General features: G+C 35.3%; 2 protein-coding genes across 26 annotated transcripts in view; one reads left to right on the top strand and one right to left on the bottom strand.

Moving 5' to 3' along the window:
* LOC123528430 (ectopic P granules protein 5 homolog) overlaps positions 1–24,090 on the bottom strand; it is a 307,990-nt gene that overhangs the window by 112,681 nt on the left and 171,219 nt on the right. The window lies entirely within an intron of this gene.
* LOC123528557 (protein polybromo-1-like) overlaps positions 1–24,090 on the top strand; it is a 100,475-nt gene that overhangs the window by 21,576 nt on the left and 54,809 nt on the right. For 18 of the 22 annotated variants that reach the window (XM_053522079.1, XM_053522071.1, XM_053522074.1 and 15 more), the window contains 13 exons: positions 537–560; positions 3,113–3,343; positions 3,630–3,699; positions 4,249–4,347; positions 10,502–10,567; positions 12,800–12,847; positions 18,244–18,408; positions 18,713–18,844; positions 19,991–20,163; positions 20,345–20,477; positions 20,941–21,108; positions 21,459–21,673; positions 21,906–21,948. In XM_053522079.1, coding sequence (XP_053378054.1) covers positions 537–560; positions 3,113–3,343; positions 3,630–3,699; positions 4,249–4,347; positions 10,502–10,567; positions 12,800–12,847; positions 18,244–18,408; positions 18,713–18,844; positions 19,991–20,163; positions 20,345–20,477; positions 20,941–21,108; positions 21,459–21,673; positions 21,906–21,948 — 1,567 coding nt within the window. Of the gene's footprint in view, positions 1–536; positions 561–3,112; positions 3,344–3,629; positions 3,700–4,248; positions 4,348–10,501; positions 10,568–12,799; positions 12,848–14,769; positions 14,788–18,243; positions 18,409–18,712; positions 18,845–19,990; positions 20,164–20,344; positions 20,478–20,940; positions 21,109–21,458; positions 21,674–21,905; positions 21,949–24,090 lie in introns of all 22 variants that reach the window. The other 4 variants (XM_053522077.1, XM_053522067.1, XM_053522070.1 and 1 more) reach the window with 3 other exon arrangements.

Raw genomic sequence — 24,090 nt, 5'->3', positions numbered from 1 at the left:
ACATTTATAGAGACCCAAAAACGTTTTGGTAGCTTGTGCCAAGGTCATTGTAAATGTTTTTTTTTATCAATAATCTAGTTAGGAATGAGTTGCTTTAAAGGAGACCAAAATTCAGTTGCACTGAAGTGCTTTTTCTTGGGAGAGAATGTTTTTTTCAAGGGTGAAACCTTTATTACATTCAGCAGGGGATACCAGTTATCTGAATTTGCTTGTTTGTTTTGCATATTCAGTGTCTTATTGCTTTGTGCTTTTTATCCGCAGCATACTTATCTATAAAAGAATAGTGTTATAGTTCATCTGATTTTGCTTATGTAAAATTCCTATGTTACAGTGAATTTAATTTTTTGAGTGACGCATGTCACGTTGTGATGACACACCTGTATGAAAAATAATAAGAATCATAATCAGTTTTGTGATAATTACATTTTCATTTTCATGTATTGCAGACTGCAAAACAAAATGTTTTGTGAAATTATCCTTTAATCCATTTTCCATTCCTGACCTAGGCCAAAGTTTCAAACAATTCTTTGTTTCAGGTCAGATAGTCCAAAAAGAACCGGGTATGTTAATATCTTTTAAAATGAACAAATTTTAACCTTTTTATAAAATAAGTTTTAAATTGGACATGTTTTTATGCTCCCTGAAGGGGAAGCATTTAGTCATCTGTTTATCGGTCCGTTTGTCTGTCAGTCCCGCAGTTCTTGTCCGGAGTATTTCTCAGCAACCACTAGCTGGAATTTAGGGAAACTTCATAGGAAGCTTTATTCCCAAGAGGAAATGTGCATATTATCTACATTTTTCACTGAGTTGTTGCCCTTTAGTTGGCTATAGTATGATCCATTTCTAGAGTATTCCTCTGCAACACTTGGCTGATATTCACTGAAACTTAATGGGAAGCTTCATTCCCAAGAGGAGATGCGCATGTCTTGTGCACGCTTTTTAGCTCACCTGTCACAAAGTGACAAGGTGAGCTTTTGTGATCGCGCGGTGTCCGTCGTCCGTCGTCCGTCCGTGCGTACGTGCGTCCGTGCGTCCGTAAACTTTTGCTTGTGACCACTCTAGAGGTCACATTTTTCATGGGATCTTTATGAAAGTTGGTCAGATTGTTCATCTTGATGATATCTAGGTCAAGTTCGAAACTGGGTCACGTGCCATCAAAAACTAGGTCAGTAGGTCTAAAAATAGAAAAACCTTGTGACCTCTCTAGAGGCCATATATTTAACAAGATCTTCATGAAAATTGGTCAGAATGTTTATCTTGATGATATCTAGGTCAAGTTCGAAACTGGGTCACGTGCCATCAAAAACTAGGTCAGTAGGTCTAAAAACAGAAAAACCTTGTGACCTCTCTAGAGGCCATATATTTCACAAGATCTTCATGAAAATTGGTCAGAACGTTCACCTTGATGATATCTAGGTCAAGTTCGAAACTGGGTCACGTGCCTTCAAAAACTAGGTCAGTAGGTCAAATAATAGAAAAACCTTGTGACCTCTCTAAAGGCCATATTTTTCATGGGATCTGTATGAAAGTTGGTCTGAGTGTTCATCTTGGTGATATCTAGGTCAGGTTCGAAAGTGGGTCACGTTCGGTCAAAAACTAGGTCAGTAGGTCTAAAAATAGAAAAACCTTGTGACCTCTCTAGAGGCCATATATTTCATGAGATCTTCATGAAAATTGGTCAGAATGTTCATCTTGATGATATCTAGGTCAGGTTTGAAAGTGGGTTACGTGCCATCAAAAACTAGGTCAGTAGATCAAATAATAGAAAAACCTTGTGACCTCTCTAGAGGCCATATTTTTCATGGGATCTGTACGAAAGTTAGTCTGAATGTTCATCTTGATGATATCTAGGTCGAGTTCGAAAGTGGGTCACGTACCTTCAAAAACTAGGTCAGTAGGTCAAATAATAGAAAAACCTTGTGACCTCTCTAAAGGCCATATTTTTCATGGGATCTGTATGAAAATTGGTCTGAATGTTCATCTTGATGATATCTAGGTTAAGTTCGAAACTGGGTCAACTGCGGTCAAAAACTAGGTCAGTAGGTCTAAAAATAGAAAAACCTTGTGACCTCTCTAGAGGCCATACTTGTGAATGGATCTTCATGAAAATTGGTCAGAATGTTCACCTTGATGATATCTAGGCCAGTAATGAAACTGGGTCACGTGCCTTAAAAAACTAGGTCAGTAGGTCAAATAATAAAAAAACCTTGTGACCTCTCTAGAAGCCATACTTTTCATGGGATCTGTATGAAAGTTGGTCTGAATGTTCATCTTGATGATATCTAGGTCAAATTTGAAACTGGGTCAACTGCGGTCAAAAACTAGGTCAGTAGGTCGAAAATTATTAAAATCTTTTGACCTCTCTAGAGGCCATATTTTTCAATGGATCTTCATGAAAATTGATCTGATGTTCACCTTGATGATATCTAGGTCAGTTTCGAAACTGGGTCACATGCGGTCAAAAACTAGGCCAGTAGGTCTAAAAATAGAAAAACCTTGTGACCTCTCTAGAGGCCATATTTTTCATGAGGTCTTCATGAAAATTAGTGAGAATGTTCACCTTGATGATATCTAGGTAAAGTTCAAAACAGGGTCACGTACCTTCGAAAACTAGGTCAATAGGTCAAATAATAGAAAAACCTTGTGACCTCTCTAGAGACCATATTTTTCAATGGATCTTCATGAAAATTGGTCAGAATTTTTATCTTGATAATACCTAGGTCATGTTCAAAACTAGGTCACTATGTCAGATAATAGAAAAAAACGACGTCATACTCAAAACTGGGTCATGTGGGAAGAGGTGAGCGATTCAGGACCATCATGGTCCTCTTGTCTTCAATAGCTACTTGCTGGAGTCCTAAGAAATGCGCTAATTTGATAAATTCTGCTTTTGTGCTTTTAATATGCAATAATCATATTGCCGGGAGCATCTGCTTTATCAATATTTTCTTGTTTAAGTTTAACTCTCAGTCTTATCTAGAACCTGAACCAAAGATTGTTCAATATTACGGCCTTTGCAACCAAAATATTATGTTTTGCACTACATGAAAAGAGAAGAAAGCCTAAACAAGAATACATATGAATATGTGCAATAATGGTTTATTTTATCAAGGACTCGAGGGACAACCAATGTTCAGAAATTGACAGCTCAGTTTGCAGCCCTGGAATACCCAGAGCCGATAGACCCAACAGATATCATGGAGTATGAGGAAGATTCGGGGGCAGAGACCGTCATGTCTGAGGAAGAGAACCCTATGTGGCATTTGTTTAATGCTGTTAAGAACTACACTACTACAGATGGCTTGAAAATCATTGACCCCTACATGAAACTTCCTAGTAAAAGGTTTGTTGTTTATTAAGTCAACAGTTTCCATAGTGTGGTGATCTCTGCTTAAACAAGTCTGGCACTGAGATCTTTGTCTAGCTGTATTTTTTTTGTGCGGGGGAGATATGTGGGAATATTAAATCTGTTTTAGGAAGATAATACAAAAACATGAAAAGGTTATGCGCAAGTTCATTTACTTCCATTTTTCAATAGTTCTAGTATTTTTACTTTTTACTTGAAGTATATTGCAGGTAACATGTTTTGTAGAGTTTGTTGTTGTTTTACATATTTCAATGAATTTTAGGTACTATCCAGATTACTATGAAGAGATTAAGAAACCACTGTCTGTTATAAATGTGCAGAAAAAGTTGAAGGTAAGATATTCTGACATAAGGGATCCTTTATCACTGTTTCAACAAGCAACTTATTCAAGTATTAAAGGTGTTTGATAAAAAATATATTTTTTTTCTAAACCAAGGTGTAAAATATTAAATGACAGGTTTTTAATTTATTCAAAATTGTTTTATAAGTTTTTCAACAGTCCACTTTTAGGGAGGAAAAATGTGATAAAATTAATGATATTTGTAGGGGACTTATTTTTTGTCGCTTGTGGAAACAAAGACCTAGTTAAAACCCAGGAATTTATATCCCAGCGAACTACCTGTTATGGCCCGAATGACGAAATTTTCATGTTCATAAAATAACATTTAAAGATGCTGTGCATGGTCCATTTTGACAGATGAGTAAAATAAAACATGCCCACCCCTATACATTTAAACTGAACTTTAAATTTCTTCATTATTATTTTGGAAGAAGAAGAAAAAATCAATTTATCTGCTTCTGTAACCGAGTGTGGAGGATTTGATTGCAGATTTTGTCCGGAAGATGTGATTTTGTTCTAAAATACGTTGTTTATGTTTCAGACTGGGGGATATGCGGGATTAGATGATTTGTATGCTGATCTTAATCTTGTGTTTGAGAATGCCAAAAGATACAACGCTGATGAGTCCATTATCTTTAAGGTAGATATGATAAATAAATATCAGGATGCTTGATTACTTCATTTCATTGCCTAAAGCTTCATGACCTTGATCCAACATTTCCTGAATCAAGGTAGATCAGGTGTTTGGTTGTTAACACAATCTAACACTATCTGGCCTGCAGGCTGTTGAAAAACAATCCACACAAAACTGATAAAAACATGTGTTCTAGGAATAAACTGTATTTTTTCTGTTATTTGTGGGGTTTGTGAGCTGTTTTTAAATTTACATATATGGTATTGTTTGGAGCAGTTCTACATATGATTGTTAGAATAATTACCTTTTGTAAATGATATTAATTTTGTTAAAGATTTTGTTATGTAAAATCAAGACTAGTTTAAAAAGTGATTGTACACATGAGCTTAGGCTTGAAATAGGTGTATCTAATTTTTAACTGGAAACTTAGGCCACACCAAATTGAAAAGTTGTTGATCGGATTTTTTTTCTGAAAAAAATTGAGGCGGCGAGCGAAAAAATAATTTAAATATTTTTTTTGGTTTTTGAGAAAATCAGGAGCGAGCGAAGAGCGAAGAAATATATTTGTCTTCATTTGGCTCTCGACTGACTAATAAAAACGGTTAAATAGAATGTATAGCCCTTTTACATAAAAAATAATTCCCCAGGAATTGAGAAAATCTGACCTGCAGACGCACAACAAAGCGAACTCTTGAAAAAAGGTAATAACATTGGCATACAGTACACTGTTATCAAATAATGTATGCTTTTGAAAATGCTGTTAGAAAATATGTAATAAACAACAATGCACATGGGTGAAAGTTTTCCGGAATACTCTGGAAGTTCCAGATTTTCCATCTCGGCCGGGATCGTTTTTCCAAATCGTCTAAATCCGGGTCGAAATTCGGGGGTGCGGGGGGGGGGGGGGGGGGGGGGGGTTGGTATTGTGTCATCAATCAACAAAGCTTGAAAAATCAGTCGATCGGCGACAAACACAATCGACTCTGTTTATCACATTTGCCGTTTGCAGCGCATCTCGCATATTGTCAATATGTAACGACAATTTTGATTGGCCCGCATAGGCGCTGTACTTCAATGAAAACAACTGTTACATTTTTCATAAATTTTACATGCGCCGAACAGTTCCCGCGCATCAGAATTTGCACGGACTTTTGTCTGCAGCATGCATTTCTCGATTTCTTGCATGCAATTTTATCTTCAGACACCACGGACATGTAGCCGCCTCGTATATTGCGAGTTATGTCTTATACGAGTATTGGTGGGTTAAAGTCTGGATAGGGAGGAGTGGACCTCTCTGTATGCTCATCCGATCGGACGCGTGGATTTTACCTCATAACTTTACCAAATGCAGAAATTACATCCCTAAAACTAACCTGGATTGACTGGAATTTACCCGCGAATCGTAAAGATATCAAAACGTCATACCAGTAATTTTCCATTCCACGAACACGTGCGACCTATCGTAATAATAATATCTAATTTAGGCTAGATCGCCGTTACTTTTGTTTATCGACACGTACACAAAAAACGTGCGTAGTGCATTCATTTTTTAATATAATCGCTTTAAATTTTTACACTGCTTGAGAAGTAATACAGTTTGAATTCTATCACGATTTTAATAAAATATCGACAGAAATGTAGGCAAAAGTCTATAAAAACAATCGAATTTTCATACATTTATTTGTAAAATTTCAAACAGCGCGATCTTAAATATTTATTTATTTCTAAAAGTAAATAAATACAACATTCTATGGTCATAAAATTCAGACTTTTGACAAGAAAGTACAAAAAAACAGAATTAAAAAATCTTAAATAATAAAAAAGCGGCAGCTATTTCAATACATGAGTAAAACAATTTTTGGCAAACAGATTTCTGTGTAATGCGGCAGAATAGGTTACGTGACCTCATGAACGTAAATAGAAATATAGTTTTAAAATAAAGCAGTATGATGTCGCTGTGGTTTTAGATAAGTATGATAAGTAAATGAATATTTGTAGATGTATTTTTGACACGACACTATGTGAGATATTCTTCTCAAACAATAATGTAAAAAAATTTAGGGCAAATAGGTCACTTATCGTTTGACACATTTACCTGTCAGTTAATACGGGATATTGCACATTCGCTTTTAAAAAAATTAAAGAAGATACTTTTTTTACTGTTTTAAAGAACCGAGGCGGTACGATCAGACAGTGATGTGTCACATGGCGCGAAAACATGACGTAATGCCATGACAATCTCGGGCAACTTTGATCTCCACTTCAGATGCCATGATACCGACACACTTCTTTTTGCTCTTTAAGGGGGTTTTAACTGATGACGAAAACAAGGCCAGTACTTATTTTATCAACAGAATATTTACCGATAATTGTTAATGTTTTTTTCCGCTTTGAACAGGGGTGGGTTGATGATAATTATTTTTCGGGATTTTCGAATCCAAAGCAATCTAGATCAGATAGGATACAAGAAAAATAATTAACAGCTGCATACTGATAAAAGGAAGCAAGATTCCTGTTTGTTTCATATTTAATGTTAGTCCCGGCAGTGCAGGACCAAATGTCCGGCCATTTTTTGGCAACTTTCGTGATGTCTGGATTTTATTATACACACCTTGTAAAGAGTTCCAATTATAAAACAAGCGTCAACCATGGAAAAGTCACTTTTATAAAAAAAATATTGCAGTGATGATTACTCGTTCCCGTTACGTACCGAAATTTACTTCAACTGTTTGTTTTAAAACATCATTTTAGACGACCGTTTATATAACTATTCACTCACGTTTTTCATGACTTTCACGTGCGCCTAAAAGTTGCCGCGTCAAAGTTTGCACAGACTTGCACACGCATGTTTTGATTTCTACGGTTTGCACGCTTTTTATCTCCAAAGTATCAATCTTTCCACGAGGAACAGGAGGAAGATCGAGATTTCTTTCGGGGATTAACACGCCGTAATTAGGGCTGCACGGGATAGTGCCTGAAAAATAATGTTTTTACCGCCAGCGTACAATACTTAGGACTTAGAAAGCAAACATGGTAACAAATGGAGATGGGCTTGGCTATCTGAATGTGACACTGATGGTGATCGATGGGGTCTTTGGCTACGAAAACCGGATATTGCCGAGTCTGCATTTTGTGAATGTTGTGCCAGAACATTAAAATATGGTGTCATGAAAAAACAAAAATGTTGCTAGAATTTTCAGGTAGTTTCAGTCTGAATCTTACAAAAATATGTTGAGGGTATATTGTGTAAACAAGTCCTTGACTTAGAAAAGTTATTGTTAACTGAAAATCATGCATTCTGTGCAATATAATAAGTAAATTTTTGGCACATATAAGGGTAGAATAGGGCTGTTCTAAGCGTTCAAAATCACTAATTCTCAGAAGCTTCCGGGGGGCTTTGGCCCCGCTACCAGGGCTTTGTCCTGGGCCCCCCTACCAGGGCTTTGTCCTGGACCCACCGGGGGCCCTGGAGGCCCCCAAACCCCAGCAAATTTTTCAGGATTTTCAATATTCCATACTTTCACCCATGAATGCATAACCTTAAACCATACTTATCACATACATATGACTGTGACTTGAATATTTACTACTATGAAAATGTAGCAATTTTAGCACATGAAATATCTCTGTAAGTGTAATACTAGACCTATTAAAGCTTTTGATTTGAAACTTAGAATAGTTATTTACTGTCAAAGTCTACACCAGGAGAAACAATACTCTTTAAGTCTGAATTTAGACAGAGTTATGTCCCTTTTTGACATAGAATATTTTTATTTATGTTTTATATAATGAGCAATAGCTCTGTTACTTTCAAAGCTTCTGACTGTTATGCCCCTTTTACTGGCAAAGCTCTGATTCAGGAAAGTCGAGCATGATGTCTTATGTACAGCTCTTTTCCTAACTTTAAACTTTCATAACATATTAAATTTGTTGAAACAAAGTCTCAATTAAGGTCTGAAATGGAGATTAACGTGCATTAACATTAGTCTACTAAATGATTTGAAAAACTGAAAATCGAAACTGGTCTAAAAACAACTCGTAATGTAAATTCCTTACCCCACCAACTTTCGTATGCAAATGCTGATCATTTGGACAGGAAAAACAGAAAACAGATAAGTGACATGCATCATTAAGTATTTACCCTTACCAAAATAATGTAGATTGAGGTTATCAAATGAATTAGTATGTTTTTCTTCATCCAGTTTTCAGTGAAATAAATCGATTTTTGCAGCATGTAATTTGGTAAACATTTGAAGAAAATGGCGTAACTGCATAAAGGGAAATAACTTTAATGCAACTAAATATAAGTGTTATGATCTATTATAGACGATGTGAGTGTAGTATGTATTTATTTTTAGCTCGACTATACGAAGTATAAGGAGAGCTATCCTACTCGCCCCGGCGTCGGCGTCTTTCCGCGTCCCCACCTTGGTTAAAGTTTTGGTGCACTTTCTCTTTTTTCAACTTATCTCTGTAATTACTTGATGGATTTGATTCAAACTTGAAATACTTATTCCTCATCATCATCCACATCATCTGACATAAGAGCCATAACTCTGGCACCAATATTTCATGAATTATCCCCCCTTTTCACTTAGATTTTCAGGTTAAAGTTTTGATGCACTTTCACTCTGTTATTACTGAATGGATTTGATTCAAACTTAAAATAGTTGTTCAACATCATCACCCACATCATATGACACAAGGTGCATAACTCTGGCACCATTTTTTCATGAATTATTCCCCCTTTTTACTTAGAATTTCAGGTTAAAGTTTTGGTGCACTTTCACTCTACCTCTGTTATTACTGAATGGATTTGATTCAAACTTAAAATAGTTGTTCAGCATCATCACCCACATCATATGACACAAGGTGCATAACTCTTGCACCATTTTTTCATGAATTATTCCCCCTTTTTACTTAGAATTTCAGGTTAAAGTTTTGGTGCACTTTCACTCTACCTCTGTTATTACTGAATGGATTTGATTCAAACTTAAAATAGTTGTTCAACATCATCACCCACATCATATGACACAAGATGCATAACTCTGGCACAATTTTTCATGAATTATTCCCCTTTTTACTTAGAATTTCAGGTTAAAGTTTTGGTGCACTTTCACTCTATCTCTGTTATTACTGAATGGATCTGATTCAAACTTAAACAATTGTTCAACATCATTACCCTTATCATATGATGCAAGGTGCATAACTCTGGCACCAATCTTTTATTAATTATTCCCGCTTTTTACTTAGAATTTTAGGTTAAAGTTTTCATGCACTTTCACTCTGTCTTTGTTATTACTGAATGGATTTGATTCAAACTTAAAACATTTGTTCAACATCATCACCCACACTATATGACACAAGCTGCATAACTCTGGCACCAATAATTAATGAATTATGCCCCTTTTTGCTTAAGATATACTTATATAGTGTTTTGATACATTTTATCTTTACCTCTCTTATTACTTTAAGTTGATATTTTTGACATAGACTCAGGCTATTGTGCAATATCTTCGTCCACAATTGGAGTCATTGAACACTCCAGTGATAGCTCTAGTTTCCTCAGATATGCCCAGTTTCACTATCCAGCATCGAAATAGTCGAGCACGCTGTCTCCTGTGACAGCTCTTGTGATTAAAATCCATTTGAGAACAATCTGGGACTGGAATTATAAGCATTTATACACTTTCACTTCCGTAAAAAGTAGCACACCAAAAAATTTTGGACTGATTTTTTTCAATGGGGCAAGAGCTAGCAAAAAAAACAAAAAAATTTTTTTGTGTGTGTGTTTCTGTAAATATATATGAGCGGCAAATCCGATGAACAACTTTTTAATTTGGTGAGGCCTTACTGGAAAAAAAAAAATCAACGTAAATTGAAACTATTTTTCAACAGCATTTGATTAGTAACAGAACTTTAACACATTAATAAATGTAGTTTATAATGATATGTGCAGCGTTTAGACAAAAAAATGGCTGGCATAATTTTTAATGTCTAAATTGTAATTCAGAAAAATTTGATTTTGATGTTGGCAGTTGTCATACATTTTGAAAAAAAAATTGTAGGAAAAAAGATTTGAAAAATATTTTCAGGATCCTGTAAGCTTTTAATGTTTTCAGTGTTAAATGTAGTGATACGAGTATTTTTCTTTCTTTAGAATTCATGCTTGCTACAGAAAGTCATGAGAGAGAAGAAGAAGGAATTAGAAAAGTTTGGATACAAGGTACGATATGCAACAATTTTGTTTCTTTACACAAACATTTAATTTTTTTTACAAGCTTTTTCCACTGTGTATATGAGAATACTAACATATTATGACTTTTTTTTCGATGTCATGATAGTGTGATGGGTTTCATTATATCCATGGTGGATCAGTACTCATTTCCTCATTGACACAACCCCATGTTAGTTTTGGTGGTAGGAATCTTGCGTCTATTTATAGAAATACTGTAGTTAGTAGGTAGCTTACCATAGTTATTTTTTTCTGAAGTTTATGGTTTTGATGGGAGCATTATGGTAAATTTTATTGGTTGCAAGGAGGGTAAGTGAGAATGTGTGGACTGAAACTTAATTTCTTCTAAAGTTAAAATATTTACTGCAAAACAAAGAGGAGTGATATTTTTAATGTTGAGTTGTAGTTATGTATAAAGGTATCATTTGAACAGATACCATAATCATAAATGGTAAAAATAGGATGGTGAAAAGCTTGTCTGAGTATATATTTTATACCTTACTCTGTAGGGCGGTGTTGTAAATTAAGACTTTGACTTTGTAAAAATAAGGGATGGGTAAATATTCGAATATTCGAAAATCGGACAAATATTGGAATATGAAAATCAAATTCGAATATTCGTAAATTATTGTATATTTTTTTTTTTCAAAATAAGTATCATTGATTTTGGGCAATATGAGCATGCTAATTCTACAGAATAAAACCATGTCATGTTTGTTTATCGCGTATCAAAAGATGCCCAATTAACAAGAAAATGGCAATGCATAACTGGCAAGGGCCATTGTTACGGATTAACAGTTTGCAACAGGCAGGTGTCAATGTGTCAGATGCATAATTACATGGTGTCATCGCTACGGATTAACAGTTTGTATTAGGCGTAAATGTGATATCTTTCTATCTTTTGTTCATTATTATTGGCGCCTGTTTTATGTAACAAGTTGTAGAATTTTTTTTTTTCGAAAACAATACCAAACTTGTAGATATTGTTGATCTTTTCACAATATTTTGTACGACGTTTTAGACCATCCACAGAATCGGTTTTCATCCGCAGTCGGCCGTATTCGAATTAAATTTTGAAGTACTTTATATTAAAATCAAGAAATAACATATGATTGGTGCATAAGTTCATGTTGAAGGAGGTTTAAGTCTGCCTTATTTGCTTTTTACAAGCCGATTGAAAATTTTCAAAATGGTGGCGGTAATACAACAGCGCGTCATGTGTTTAACTGGGAAGACCTGCTATATTTAGATAAAATTGCGACGGTCTGAATTATAATCGTTCTGATTTTTTGTATCATTTTGAAGCTAAAACACTGAATTAGTTAAATATGTTCATGATTATACTGACAGAATCGTGAAATAAAACGCTAGGATCAGCGGGTGTTGCTAGCCTAAGGTAGGATCTGGTTACCTGAATCAAATATTTTTTGGCCTTATTACGTACGATGATCCACGCTTTAAACAAATGAATACGTTGTGTATATGCCAATCACTTAATAAGTATGTAAAGCTTCCATTAAAATAAACCGAATATGGCAAACCGAATATTCGAATATTGATTTCATTATTTGTTCCCATCCCTAGTAAAAATACCTTGTTGTGAAAACTAATTGTATACATCAAGTGAGGTTTAAGTAGAGCACATGAACCATTTAGCAAGTTGGTTCACTAGGTATATTTGATGTACATAATAGTAATAATATATATGTAGTAAGATGTATTGGGTATTAAATATATAGCACTGTTCTTGTATTGAGTGTACATGTAAAGCATCAGAATTCACCCTATTGTGGCACCATGCACTAGAAAGTGTGTGATCTTTTTCATTGTGATTAACTGAGTGAATGAAGTTGTATTTGACTGATTTTAATGTTGTGTACAAGAAAAAATGGTATGGAAATATTGTACATATTAGAATCCAGCCTGAGCCTGAATGAAACTCTTGTGTGTTATGATAAAATAATACATTTACGAACAGTTCAACTCCGCAATTCCTTTGTTTAATACTCATTTTGTTAAGTGTGAGTGCTGTTATACTTGTAATTGAAGAGGGAAATGTAATGAGGTAAATAAGTAAATCCGCAAAATACCAGTTTATTAATGTAAGATAACTTTGATTACCAGATTGGTTGAGTACACATAGAAATGGTTTATACATATTGTCAGATTGTAGATGATTATTTCATCTTGTAAAACATTTATGATGTAATAACTACTCTATAGGAAATGTCGATACCAGAATTAGGCATCCATTTTGAATTTCCTATGCTGGTGAGTAGAAAGAAGGGAGACAAATCTTTATTTTACTGCTTCTTGATGTGTTTTTAGTTGCTTTTGTATAATAAAATATTGATTATTTTCTCACCTTATTTTGGGTTCTGAAAAGATCTGTCATGGCAGTGTATTTTTAGTTTTACCTTACTACGTATAGTTGTCAGTCAATATTGTTACCTCCCTTTGGAAGGAATTTGTTGTCGATTGATAAGGATAAGGATGTTCAGTTTAGATTACAGGGTATGACTTTCATGAGAATTATTTTTAATCATCTTTGGTATGGGAATTCATGTAAAAGTATGAGGTTATTGTATTTTTGTATAGGGAATAGCTAAAGGGCTTTGCATTCTGAACAGCCCTTTTTATATGCCACAGTATTTTTTTTTATAGAAAATGTAGTGTTTCACTTGAAAATACCTACTAGATAATTGTAATACATGTACTTTTGAACTTAAATATTTTCAGTTAGTTTTGTAACTATAAAATTTGTGTAAGTTTTTCAAATTTACTCACAAAACAAACCTGAATTTTAAAGGGAGGTAACCATTGTAGTAATCCTATTTATTATACGTAATATGACATTGTGTTAGTTAAGTAACAGAATATAGGAATGTTGTTGGCTGTGACATGTAATGTTGTATTGGTGTATGAAATGCATGAATGTGATATTTGGAAAGTATGTAAAATGCACTTCTGATAGATAGACGTAAAAACAGACAGTGAATTAAAAATGCATCAGCTTGGTAACAGAGATCTGGAGCTTGTTTGCAGAAGCTTACTAGTGACTTTGGTGAAAATTGCATCTTGAAAATCATTTTCCAGTTATTAGTTACTGTATTTTTTTAACATTGTCAATAGCATTTTTCTTTTGTACGTCACAATGTGCATAGGGCGTTCATTAATTTTATCCAAAGTAGACAAGGTGCTGTAGAATTCTGTCTTTATTGTTTCTAGAAAATGATTTTAACAGAATTTTCATGTCTGCATGAAATCAAATAAAGGAACTTTCTTGACAGTTTTTGTTGCCAAGGTAACATGTTTCAAAACTATTTTTCTTCAATTTTAACTTTAGTTGGACATGGATTTGTAGAAGCTGGGACAAAAGTAAATGAATACAGTATGTGTGTTGTGCATTTTTTGCAAGTCTGTATATGTCATATACATTTTAGTAGTTCCTATATGTAATAAATCAATATGAATATGATAGCTCAGTTACTGAACACTCGTTAGACCTTGAACCAAAAAGATTGCAAAATGTGGGTCGAGACAAGTTTCAGAGTAAAGCTTTGCCATTGGTTGGTTTCAACAAGCAATCAGAAGCTGCAGTTTTTAGACTAGTTTCAAAACTCGAAGTGTTAAACCTAAGTCTGTGTACATTTTAGCTTGTAACTGGTGTAAGCTAATGTAGCACAAGAGCGTAAGAAAACATGTTGTTTTTTTATGTCCGCCTTTAGGGGTGGCATATAGTAATTACAGTGTCCATCTGTCCATTTGGACATCCTAAATTCCTGTCTGGTCTGTACCTTTGTCATCAATCATCCATCAAGGGATTTTTTTTTTTGGTTGGGGAGGGGGGGGGGGGGGGGGCATGCACTTTTTTCAAAAGTAGTCTCTTGTTTAAACATGAAAATTTATTCTTTTTTTTTTTAGATATATAGATATATTCCAACTGGCACCTTAATTACTTTGGGTAGACAAGAACAAGTTAATGGGATGGGCAGTAAAGTTTCATGAAATTTGTACAGTTCATGAATAGACATTGAATTCATTTAAAACATTTCTTTAAAAATCTATTGCATATTTGTTGTGTTATACAATAGTTGTTATAGAAATTATCCATATGATTATATTATGTTGGTTTGATAATTTTAATGTAAAAATTATGTTGTGTTTTAATCAATGTTGTTGCATGTTTCAAGGCCCAGGATGAAGCTCATGTAAGCTATATTGTTTGTGTGTGTGAAATTACCAAACTTAACTTGACTTGTGCTGGATATAAATTACTGTTATGGCTAATTATTAAATATATTAACTTTTTAGAAACAAGTTATTTTATAATTATGTAAATAAATTTCAGCATTATTTGGTAAAAATTGTTAAAAGTCCTTCATGAGAAGCTATGCTGTAATATTTATCAGAAATTAGGCCTCCCTTCTGCAAAATGCAGTGTGCCTTGAGGTATTTATTCAGGGATATATGGTATTTAAACGGCATGCTGGGGGTTAAGTAAAACATTTTCATTAATATTGATATATTAGTAGTTACAGAATTTATATTCAGCACTAACTAAATGTGCAAGTGTCTTAACAGAAACTTTGCTGTCTGTAGGACTGATATTAACATCATTCTGATTAACAGTACAAAAACTGAATCAGTTGCCTGCCAGATTAGCTCTAAAGGTTGGACAGAGGTCTTGAGTTTGAAAGCTAGAGGGATCTTTGGTTTGAAAAGCAGGGGGAGCTCAGGTCTTGTGTTTGAATCCTTTGGTTTGGATCCTGGAGCAGCTCAGGTCTTTGGTTTTAAAATCCAGAGGGAACTCAGGTCTTTGGTTTGAAATGTGGGGTGAGCACAGGTCTTGAGATTGAATCCTTGGGTTTGAGTCCTGGGGTAGTTGAAGTCTTGGGTTCAAATCCCTGGGATCTGAGGTTTTGGGTTCAAAATCTCTGTGAAGTTGAGGTTTTGTGTTTGAACCTTTTGGAAAGGTGGGGGTTGTCTGTGATGATTGACTGAAGACAATATATCTTAAGGTCATACGCCTTCCGTTCCTCATACATATGTAGCAGTTGTGAAAACCAACAAAATAAAAACGATCTTATATAGTTTCGTTAACATGTTTGCTCCAGTAGAAATTAACCACTAAACATGGTGTTCCCTGAAACACCAAAATAAGATTTCATCTTTCTTCTTTCAGTTTCTTTTATGATTATATGTCTAGGTATATTTAAGATAGCAGTCATTAGTGTAGAATCTATTACTTTACTGTCCATCTTCTAACTTATTTTATGTCATTGATTTAAACTGTTGGAAAATGAGACATAAGTTTACATTTAATTGAGAAACTACCTTCCATATCCAAAATGAAGCTTGTGTCAGTGGTTTGGCGGCTGTTTCGACATTATCTTTGTAAAACTTTTTAAATTCATTTTGATAATTTTTTAGATGTACTTTGCTAATTTTCCAGTTATATTTCTTGTTAATGTATGTATTTTTAGCCCACCATCATGATGATGGTGGGCTATTAAAATCACTCTGCGTCCGTGGTCCGTCCGTCCGTCATTCCGTCCGTCCGTCCGTCCGTCCGTTAACAATTTCTCGTTATCGCATCTCCTCAGAAACTACTGGGGGGATTTTGACCAAACTTTGTCAGAATGATGTATTGGTACCCTAGTTGTGTCCCCCTGAAAATCAGACTGGTTCAACAATTTATGAGTGAGTTATGGCCCTTTGTTTATTTCTATAATTTATATAGATTTATATAGGGAAAAACTTTGAAAACCTTCTTGTCCAAAACCACAGAGCCTAGGGCTTTGATATTTGGTATGAAGCATCATCTAGTGGTCCTCTACCAAGATGATTCAAATTATTTCTCTGGGGTCAAATATGGCCCCGCCCTGGGGGTCACATGGTTTATATAGACTTATATAAGGAAAAACTTTGAATAACCTCTTGGCCAAAACCACAGGGCCTAGGGCTTTGATATTTTGTATGTGACATCATCTAGTGGTCTTCAACAAAGATTGTTCAAATTATACCCCTAGGGTCAAATATGGCCCCGCCCTGGGGGTCATATGGTTTACATAGACTTATATAGGGAAAAACTTTGAAAATCTTCTTGTCCAAACCACAAAGCCTAGGGCTTTGATACTTGTAATGTAGCATCATCTAGTGGTTCTCTACCAAGTTTGTTCAAATTATCCTCCTAGGGTTAAATATGGCCCCGCCCCGGGGGTCACATGGTTCATATAGACTTATATAGGGAAAAGCTTTTAAAATGTTCCTGTCAGTAACTACAACATTCAAACTTGGACCACATGTATATTTTTGAGTGGCAAGATGAACCTTGACATGAGTTGACCTTGATTTTGACCTAGTGACCTACTTTCACATTCCTGTAGCTACAGCCTTCAAATTTGGACCACATGCATAATTTTGTGCACTGGAAAAAACTTTGACCTTTATTTTGACCTAGTGACCTACTTTCACATTTTTGAAGGTACAGGCATCAAATTTGGACCATATGCATAGTTTTGTGTTTCAAAATGAAATTTGACATTGATTTTGACCTAGTGACCTACTTTCACATTTCTCAAGCTACAGCCTTCAAATTTGGACCACATGCATAGTTTTGTGTACCGAAAAAACTTTGACCTTGACATTGACCTAGTGACCTACTTTCACATTTTTGAAGGTACAGGCTTCAAATTTGGACCACATGCATAGTTTTGTATTCTGAAATAAAATTTGACCTTGATTTTGACCTAGTGACCTACTTTTACATTTCTCAAGCTACAGCCTTCAAATTTGGACCACTTGCATAGTTTTGTGTACTGAAATGACCTTTGACCTTTACATTGACCTAGTGACCTACTTTCACATTTTTAAGGTACAGGCTTCAAATTTGGACCACATGCATAGTTTTGTATTCCGAAATAAAATTTGACCTTGATTTTGACCTAGTGACCTACTTTTACATTTCTCAAGCTACAGCCTTCAGATTTGGACCACATGCATAGTTTTGTGTACCGAAACAAACTTTGACCTTTACATTGACCTAGTGACCTACTTTCACATTTTTGAAGGTACAGGCTTCAAATTTGGACCACATGCATAGTTTCGTATTTCGGAGTAAAATTTGACCTGGATTTTGACCTAGTGACCTACTTTTACATTTCTCAAGCTACAGCCTTCAAATTTGGACCACTTGCATAGATTTGTGTTGTGTACGGAAATGAAATTTGACCTTGAGCTAGTCAGTAAGTCTTGAAATTTGGAACACTCAAAAATGGCACATTGGTGGGCGCCAAGATCACTCTGTGATCTCTTGTTAAAAGAAGTCTTGTATTGGTTTCTTGTACAGGGGAGTACTTGTTATAGTTGTTTAACAGATGAAGTTATTTATTTATCTTAACGGTTAACCTACTTAAGAGTTTTAGTCTATGGCTGTTTTCTTTTGTAGTTCATAGATTTTCTTTTGAGTGACCTTAATATGAAGAAAACAGGAGCCATGCTACATTGTAGTACTATGATGGAAGTCGTATGATAAAAAAAATATATAAATAGCTTAAAGTATTTTCACAGTTGACTAATTAAAACATTACTTTAGGACATACCTTATTGATGCACTGCCTCTTTACAACTAGTCTCTGAGTTTTGTTTACAACAATATATTGCAGAAGTCGTACGATGAAGATCTGGCCAGTAAGAAGACGAAGAAGAGTTTGACACCTTTAGTGGAACCTGAGAAGAAACGAGGCCCGCCGAAGAAAACACCATTTGATGCGGATGAGCTTCTCAGAAAGAGACTGATGTCACTGTATAAATCTGTATATGACTATGCAGTGAGTAGTGCTTTCTTAATTGTGATCTTGAACAGAGATTCTACTGAGATTCTGTGTAATGTAGTTCAACCATGGCAATTGTGCATGTCCAGTTTAGAGGTTGGCATGGTCAAGTCATAATCAGGGCAAAATTTCTTTAGTGTAGTATATAACTGGTCATTAAACCTTAACCTTTGTATCATCTTTGAGTGTAAAACATGGCTAGTTCGTTAGGGATGACAAGTTTGAAAGTAAAATTTGTTTAGTTCATAAAGGATGTCAAGTTTGAATGTAACACTTGTTTGATATTTATTTATTATTGTAGGACAGCTCAGGTCGTCTGTTACGTCAGATTTTCATGTATCTGCCATCAAAGAAAGATTACCCTGACTACTACAAGGTTATTACAGACCCTATAGATCTCAGCATCATTGAAGCCAAGATCAAGGGAAATAAGGTAGGTTATACAGATATGTGCATACCAAGCAATTCTAAGATGGGTTTACTTGTCAGTTATCATGCTGGACACCATTGATTCTGCCTTTGTGACCAGTGTAGATCATGACCAGCCTGCACATCCATGCAGTCTGATAAAGATCTGCACTGTTGTCTGTCCACTCAGTATATTTTTGGTAAGCATCCCTTTTAATAGTTAATGGTACTGTCCAATTTTAAAGATGCACAAGTTCATTATAGAAATTCAGCAGGGTAAATGTTAAGTTAATGAAAATTGCTGTTAGACTAAGGTTTTAGTTAAACGTAGAAGTAAACAGATTGATATAATAATAATATCTATATTTAATATAGGTTACACATAATGTATTACAGTATATTAGCATATAACATTTAAGTTTTCAGTGTGGTCTTCTGTATCAAGAAAAAAATTTTTGAAAATTCCCAGTTGTAATTTTGCTTGGTTCTTTCTGTGTTGTTGCACCATAACAGCTAGATCTTTCAATTGAGAACCATCATGTTCTACATTTATAATTTTCATTGTTTCCCTTTCTTTGTGTTTTTTCTTTTTAAAAATTAATATTTTTGACAGATCATTGAAAAATATACAATTTGTTCATTTTAGAACTAATTTCTGTATGCAGACCTGGTACCTTCCAGGACTAGTCCTGGTTTCAGACTTTTGACTGCCAGAATTTCCATATATACCTCTATTGAAAAAAGGATACTTCAGATTTGAAAATGTAGGTTTTCAGGCTTTTGACTGCCAGGATGTCCATATAAACCTCTATTAAATAAGGAGATTTCACTTGAAACTGTAGATTTTCAGGCTTTTGACTGAATCCCAGGTGTGTGTATATGATGCAAAATTGAATGAGGAAGTCAAAAGAATCAGCTTATTTCTTATCAGGTATTTTAATTAACCCTTTGCCTGCTTAATTTCTAAAATGGACTGGTCCATCTTTCAATTTGGGCAGTACCACTAATTACTCAAAGGTGTATTCACTGAAAATTTACTGACTGAATAGCGAACCGTGCAGACCATAGACTACACAGATGTGCAGGCTGATCTTGGTCTACACTGGTCGCAAAGGCAGAATCACTTGCGTCCAGCAGACTAAAAGGTTAACAATTTCATTGTACATTTCAGTACCCATCAGAGTACAACCTGATGTCAGACTTTGACCTGATGTTCAAGAATGCCCGCCACTATAATGAGGAAGGTTCACAGGTCTATACAGATGCCATCACCCTGGAGAAAGCTCTGAAAGCCAAATGGAGGGTGATCAACCAAGCCGCAGGCACACCAAGACCTGGAAAATCGTAAGTTTTTACCTTGCCTATTTTGACAGGTTTCACTAAACATTTGGCTATACATAATACTTTGTCTAATTTTCGGATCATTTGTTCAGTTTGGAGTGGTGTTAGAGTTTTCAGGGGTTTCAGTTTAGAAGGATTAGTATATAGATAGAAATTATTACATATTGACAATTTTGTGTTGCAGGAAGACTCGTAAAGGTCCGGCACCAACTACATTGGCATCCAGACTTCAAGAATTGTATGAATCTATTAGAGATTATCAGGATGCAAGGGGAAGAACTCTGTCCAGTCCTTTCATGAAAGTGCCTGCAAAGGCTGTAAGTTTCTTTACAATGCAATGTTTCTTACTTGTAGAAAAAAGGTTTATTACTTTTGAATTACTCAATTTTGTTGGGCATAAAGTTAAGTTTTTCAGGCCATGTTAGATTAAATGTCACGGATTTGACATGACCGCAAAATTATGAAAATCAGTTTCTCACTAAAAAAATGAAAATGTAGTAAGAACATTAAGAAAGAGGCTATGAAGAGAAATCCAAAGGGAGGGAGCAGTGTGCTGAACAGCCTCTTAGTAATACCCAACGTGGCGGAGAGGATTCGAAAATTTTGAAAATGTCTGCAATGTGATTAGTTGAAAAGGTAATGTAATACTGTCAGTGATAAAAGAGCTGGAAAGACTTAGTTGAAGTTTATATTTCTCATAATAAATGATTTTTACTTAAATGATGTTAGGATGTAACTTAGAAACAGCATGAAAATGAAAAATGATTTCATATGTTTCAGGATTATCCGGACTATTATGAAGTAATTAAGAAGCCTATGGATATGTCTAGTATATCACAGAAGATGTTACTGAAACGTTACGAGTCTCTTGAGGACATGGTTGCAGATTTTGTACAGATGTTTGACAATGCTTGCAAATACAATGAACCAGACTCTCTCATTTATAAGGTAAAACTATCCACATTAAATTAGCAGTTTGATGTTTGATTAGTATATTGCAAGTCTTTCTCTCACCTAAATGTAGAAATAAAGACATTCTTAACAAGTATATGAATTTCTTGAAGTTAGATCTTTATATGACAAAATGAATACAGGTCAAAAGTCGTGTGTTATCTTTGATGTAGTAAGTGGAGAGAACTGCAATGTTTTTATACATAAATTTGGTTAGATTAAATGAATGTCATTACATAATGACTTCCTTTGAAATATCTAACAAATTGCATTAAACCATATTGATTATGTATGAATTTCTGTCTCGTGAGATTGATACAATATTTAATTTTTTTATCCTATCCCAGGATGCTCTGACACTACAGAGGGTGTGTCTAGAAAAGAAGGTGGAGCTTAGTGATGATTTTACCAATGAGGTTCCAGATGTGCGAGCAGTTGTACAGGAAATGATGACAAATCTATTTATAGCTACATATAATCACCAGGATGAGGAAGGGAGATGTTACTCAGACTCATTCTCGGAACTGCCGGAACGAGACCCTGGAATGGACCCTAATGCAGAGTATGTAGCCTACATTTTGTAGCATTCTAAAAATCTGTTTTCATGTAAACAAGTGTAATAATAATAATAGAACTTGAAGAAAAAAGTTGCTTGTTAAGAATGAATTAAATTAATAGACTTACACTTAAATTAGACCCAGTTAAGCTACAGGATTTAGGGTTTTGGATATTATTTCATGCAATCTTGTATGAGAAAGTGAATTCTTAGAATATTGTTTTGATTTATCTTTCAGGAGACCGCTGTCTTTTGACAAGATAAAACGGAACCTGGATCGGGTATGGATTATTCTTGTGATTGTGTACTATTTCTCAGTGTTTGGTGTAATTAAATTTTCTTTCCTGTAGACGAAGAATCTTGGTAACATTTCAATATACAGTGAAATCATAATTTTCGAGGGGTGGGTGGGGAGTGGGGGAGGAAGACTAACTTACCTGGATTTTGTGGTTGAGCCAATCCACAAAGTTAACTCCCAGTGAATAAGTAAAATTCCCATTTCTTTTAGGTTCAAAATTTTAAAACCATGAATTCTTATCTTTGTGAAATAACGGTTGAGGACAAAAGCACGAAATTTCATGCCCATGAAATTAAATGATTTCTCAGTAAATACTTGTTGCTTTAAGTGTTAAATATGTCAAAGGTTAAAGATGCAAAGGCTTTAGTTTTACTATTAGTAGAAAGCATGTATGATCTAGGTAGTAATTATTACTGGGGGAGACATATTGTTTTTGCCCTGACCTGTCTGTCTGTCCTTCTGTCCATCCGTCACACTTCATTTCCATTCAATAACTGGAGAACCATTTGACCTAGAACCTACAAACTTTATAGGTTGGCAGAGCTTATGGAGTAGACGACCCCTATTGTTTTTGGGGTCACTCCAAAGGTCAAGGTCACAGGGACCTGAACACATTTCCGATCAACAACTTGAGAACTACTTGACCCAAAATGCTGAAACTTCATAGGATGATTGATCATGCAGAGTAGATGACCCCTATTGATTTTGGGGTCATCCTGTTAAAGGTCAAGGTTACAGGGGGCTGAACATTGAAAACCATTTCCAATCAATAACTTGAGAACCACAACCCAGAATGTTGAAACTTCATAGGATGATTGAACATGCAGAGTAGATGAACCCTATTGATTTTAGGGTCACTCTGTTAAAGGTCAAGGTCATATAGGCCTGAACATTGAAAATCATTTCCGGTAAGTAAGTTGGGAACCACTTGACCCAGAATGTTGAAACTTCATAGGATGATTGGACATGCAGTGTAGATGACCCCTATAGATTTTTGGGTTACTCTATTTAAGGTCAAGGTCCTGGTACACAGAACATGGAAATCCATTTCTGGTCACAGACACTTGGGGGTCAGCACCCCTCCCCCTCCCATGCTGCCCCTGACAGCCTTCAATCAATACATTTTTGTTTTTTAAAACAAACTGAGCACATGTCTTGATCATCCAACGACTTCTGTTACCATTTCAGCATGTTTGAAAAATTCCCATACTCTATCAATGCTCAAAAAAACTAAAGACAACTTACTTCGCAATGTAAACACGATTTTCTTGTCCAAGGAATAGGAGAATAGATCCCAGCTTGATGTTGCGCAGTCAAATTTACTACATAGAGCCGGGACACAGGCGATATCGTCAGCGGTTAAAATAAAAATACTTGCTTAGAAAGTCAAAAGCCGCGATGGTAGGGATAGTACAGCCGCTGGGTTTGAAAGAACTTTTTTGGGCAGGGCCACGGGTTCGCTCCGTGCTTCGGGCATTCTTTTTTTCTTTTTCTAATATAATATTTTCATTTTCTTTTTAATTAATATATTCTCAAGATATAAAAAAAATACCTAAGAAAGGGAAAAAAAAAGATCGCCCATAGCGCGGAGCGAACCCGCGGCCCTGCCCAAAAATAAGCTCAAAGAACCAGCGTCTGTACTCTCTCGACAACCGCGGCAGTTGACGTCATGGGCGAGTATTTTTATTTTAACCACTAACGATATTGTCTGTGTCCCGGCTCTGTGTAGTAAATTTGACATCAAGCTGGGATCTATTCTCCTATTCCTTGGACAAGCTAGTTTGTGTTGAAAACGCTCGGAGTAAGTTGTCTTTAGTTTTTCTGAGCATTGATAGCATATGGGAGATTTTTTAAACATATTTAAATGGTAACAGAAGTTGTTGTATGATCGAGACATGTGCTCAGTTTGATTTAAAAAGCGAAAATATATTGGTTGAAGGTTGGCAGGGGCGGATTGGGAGGGGAGACAGGTTCTGACCCCCAAGTGTCTGTGTTTCCGGTCAATAACTTGAGAACCATTTGACCTAGAACCTTCAAACTTCATAGGGTGATAGGACTTACAAAGTAGATGACCAAGGTCACAGGGGGCGGAACATAGAAAACTCTTTCCAGTCAACTTGGGAAT

The sequence above is a fragment of the Mercenaria mercenaria genome, chromosome 13, assembly GCF_021730395.1.
Source record: "Mercenaria mercenaria strain notata chromosome 13, MADL_Memer_1, whole genome shotgun sequence".
NCBI classification, from domain to species: domain Eukaryota; kingdom Metazoa; phylum Mollusca; class Bivalvia; order Venerida; family Veneridae; genus Mercenaria; species Mercenaria mercenaria.
The sequence above is the reverse complement of the archived record's forward strand: the minus strand, read 5'-3'. Positions and strand labels throughout refer to the sequence as shown.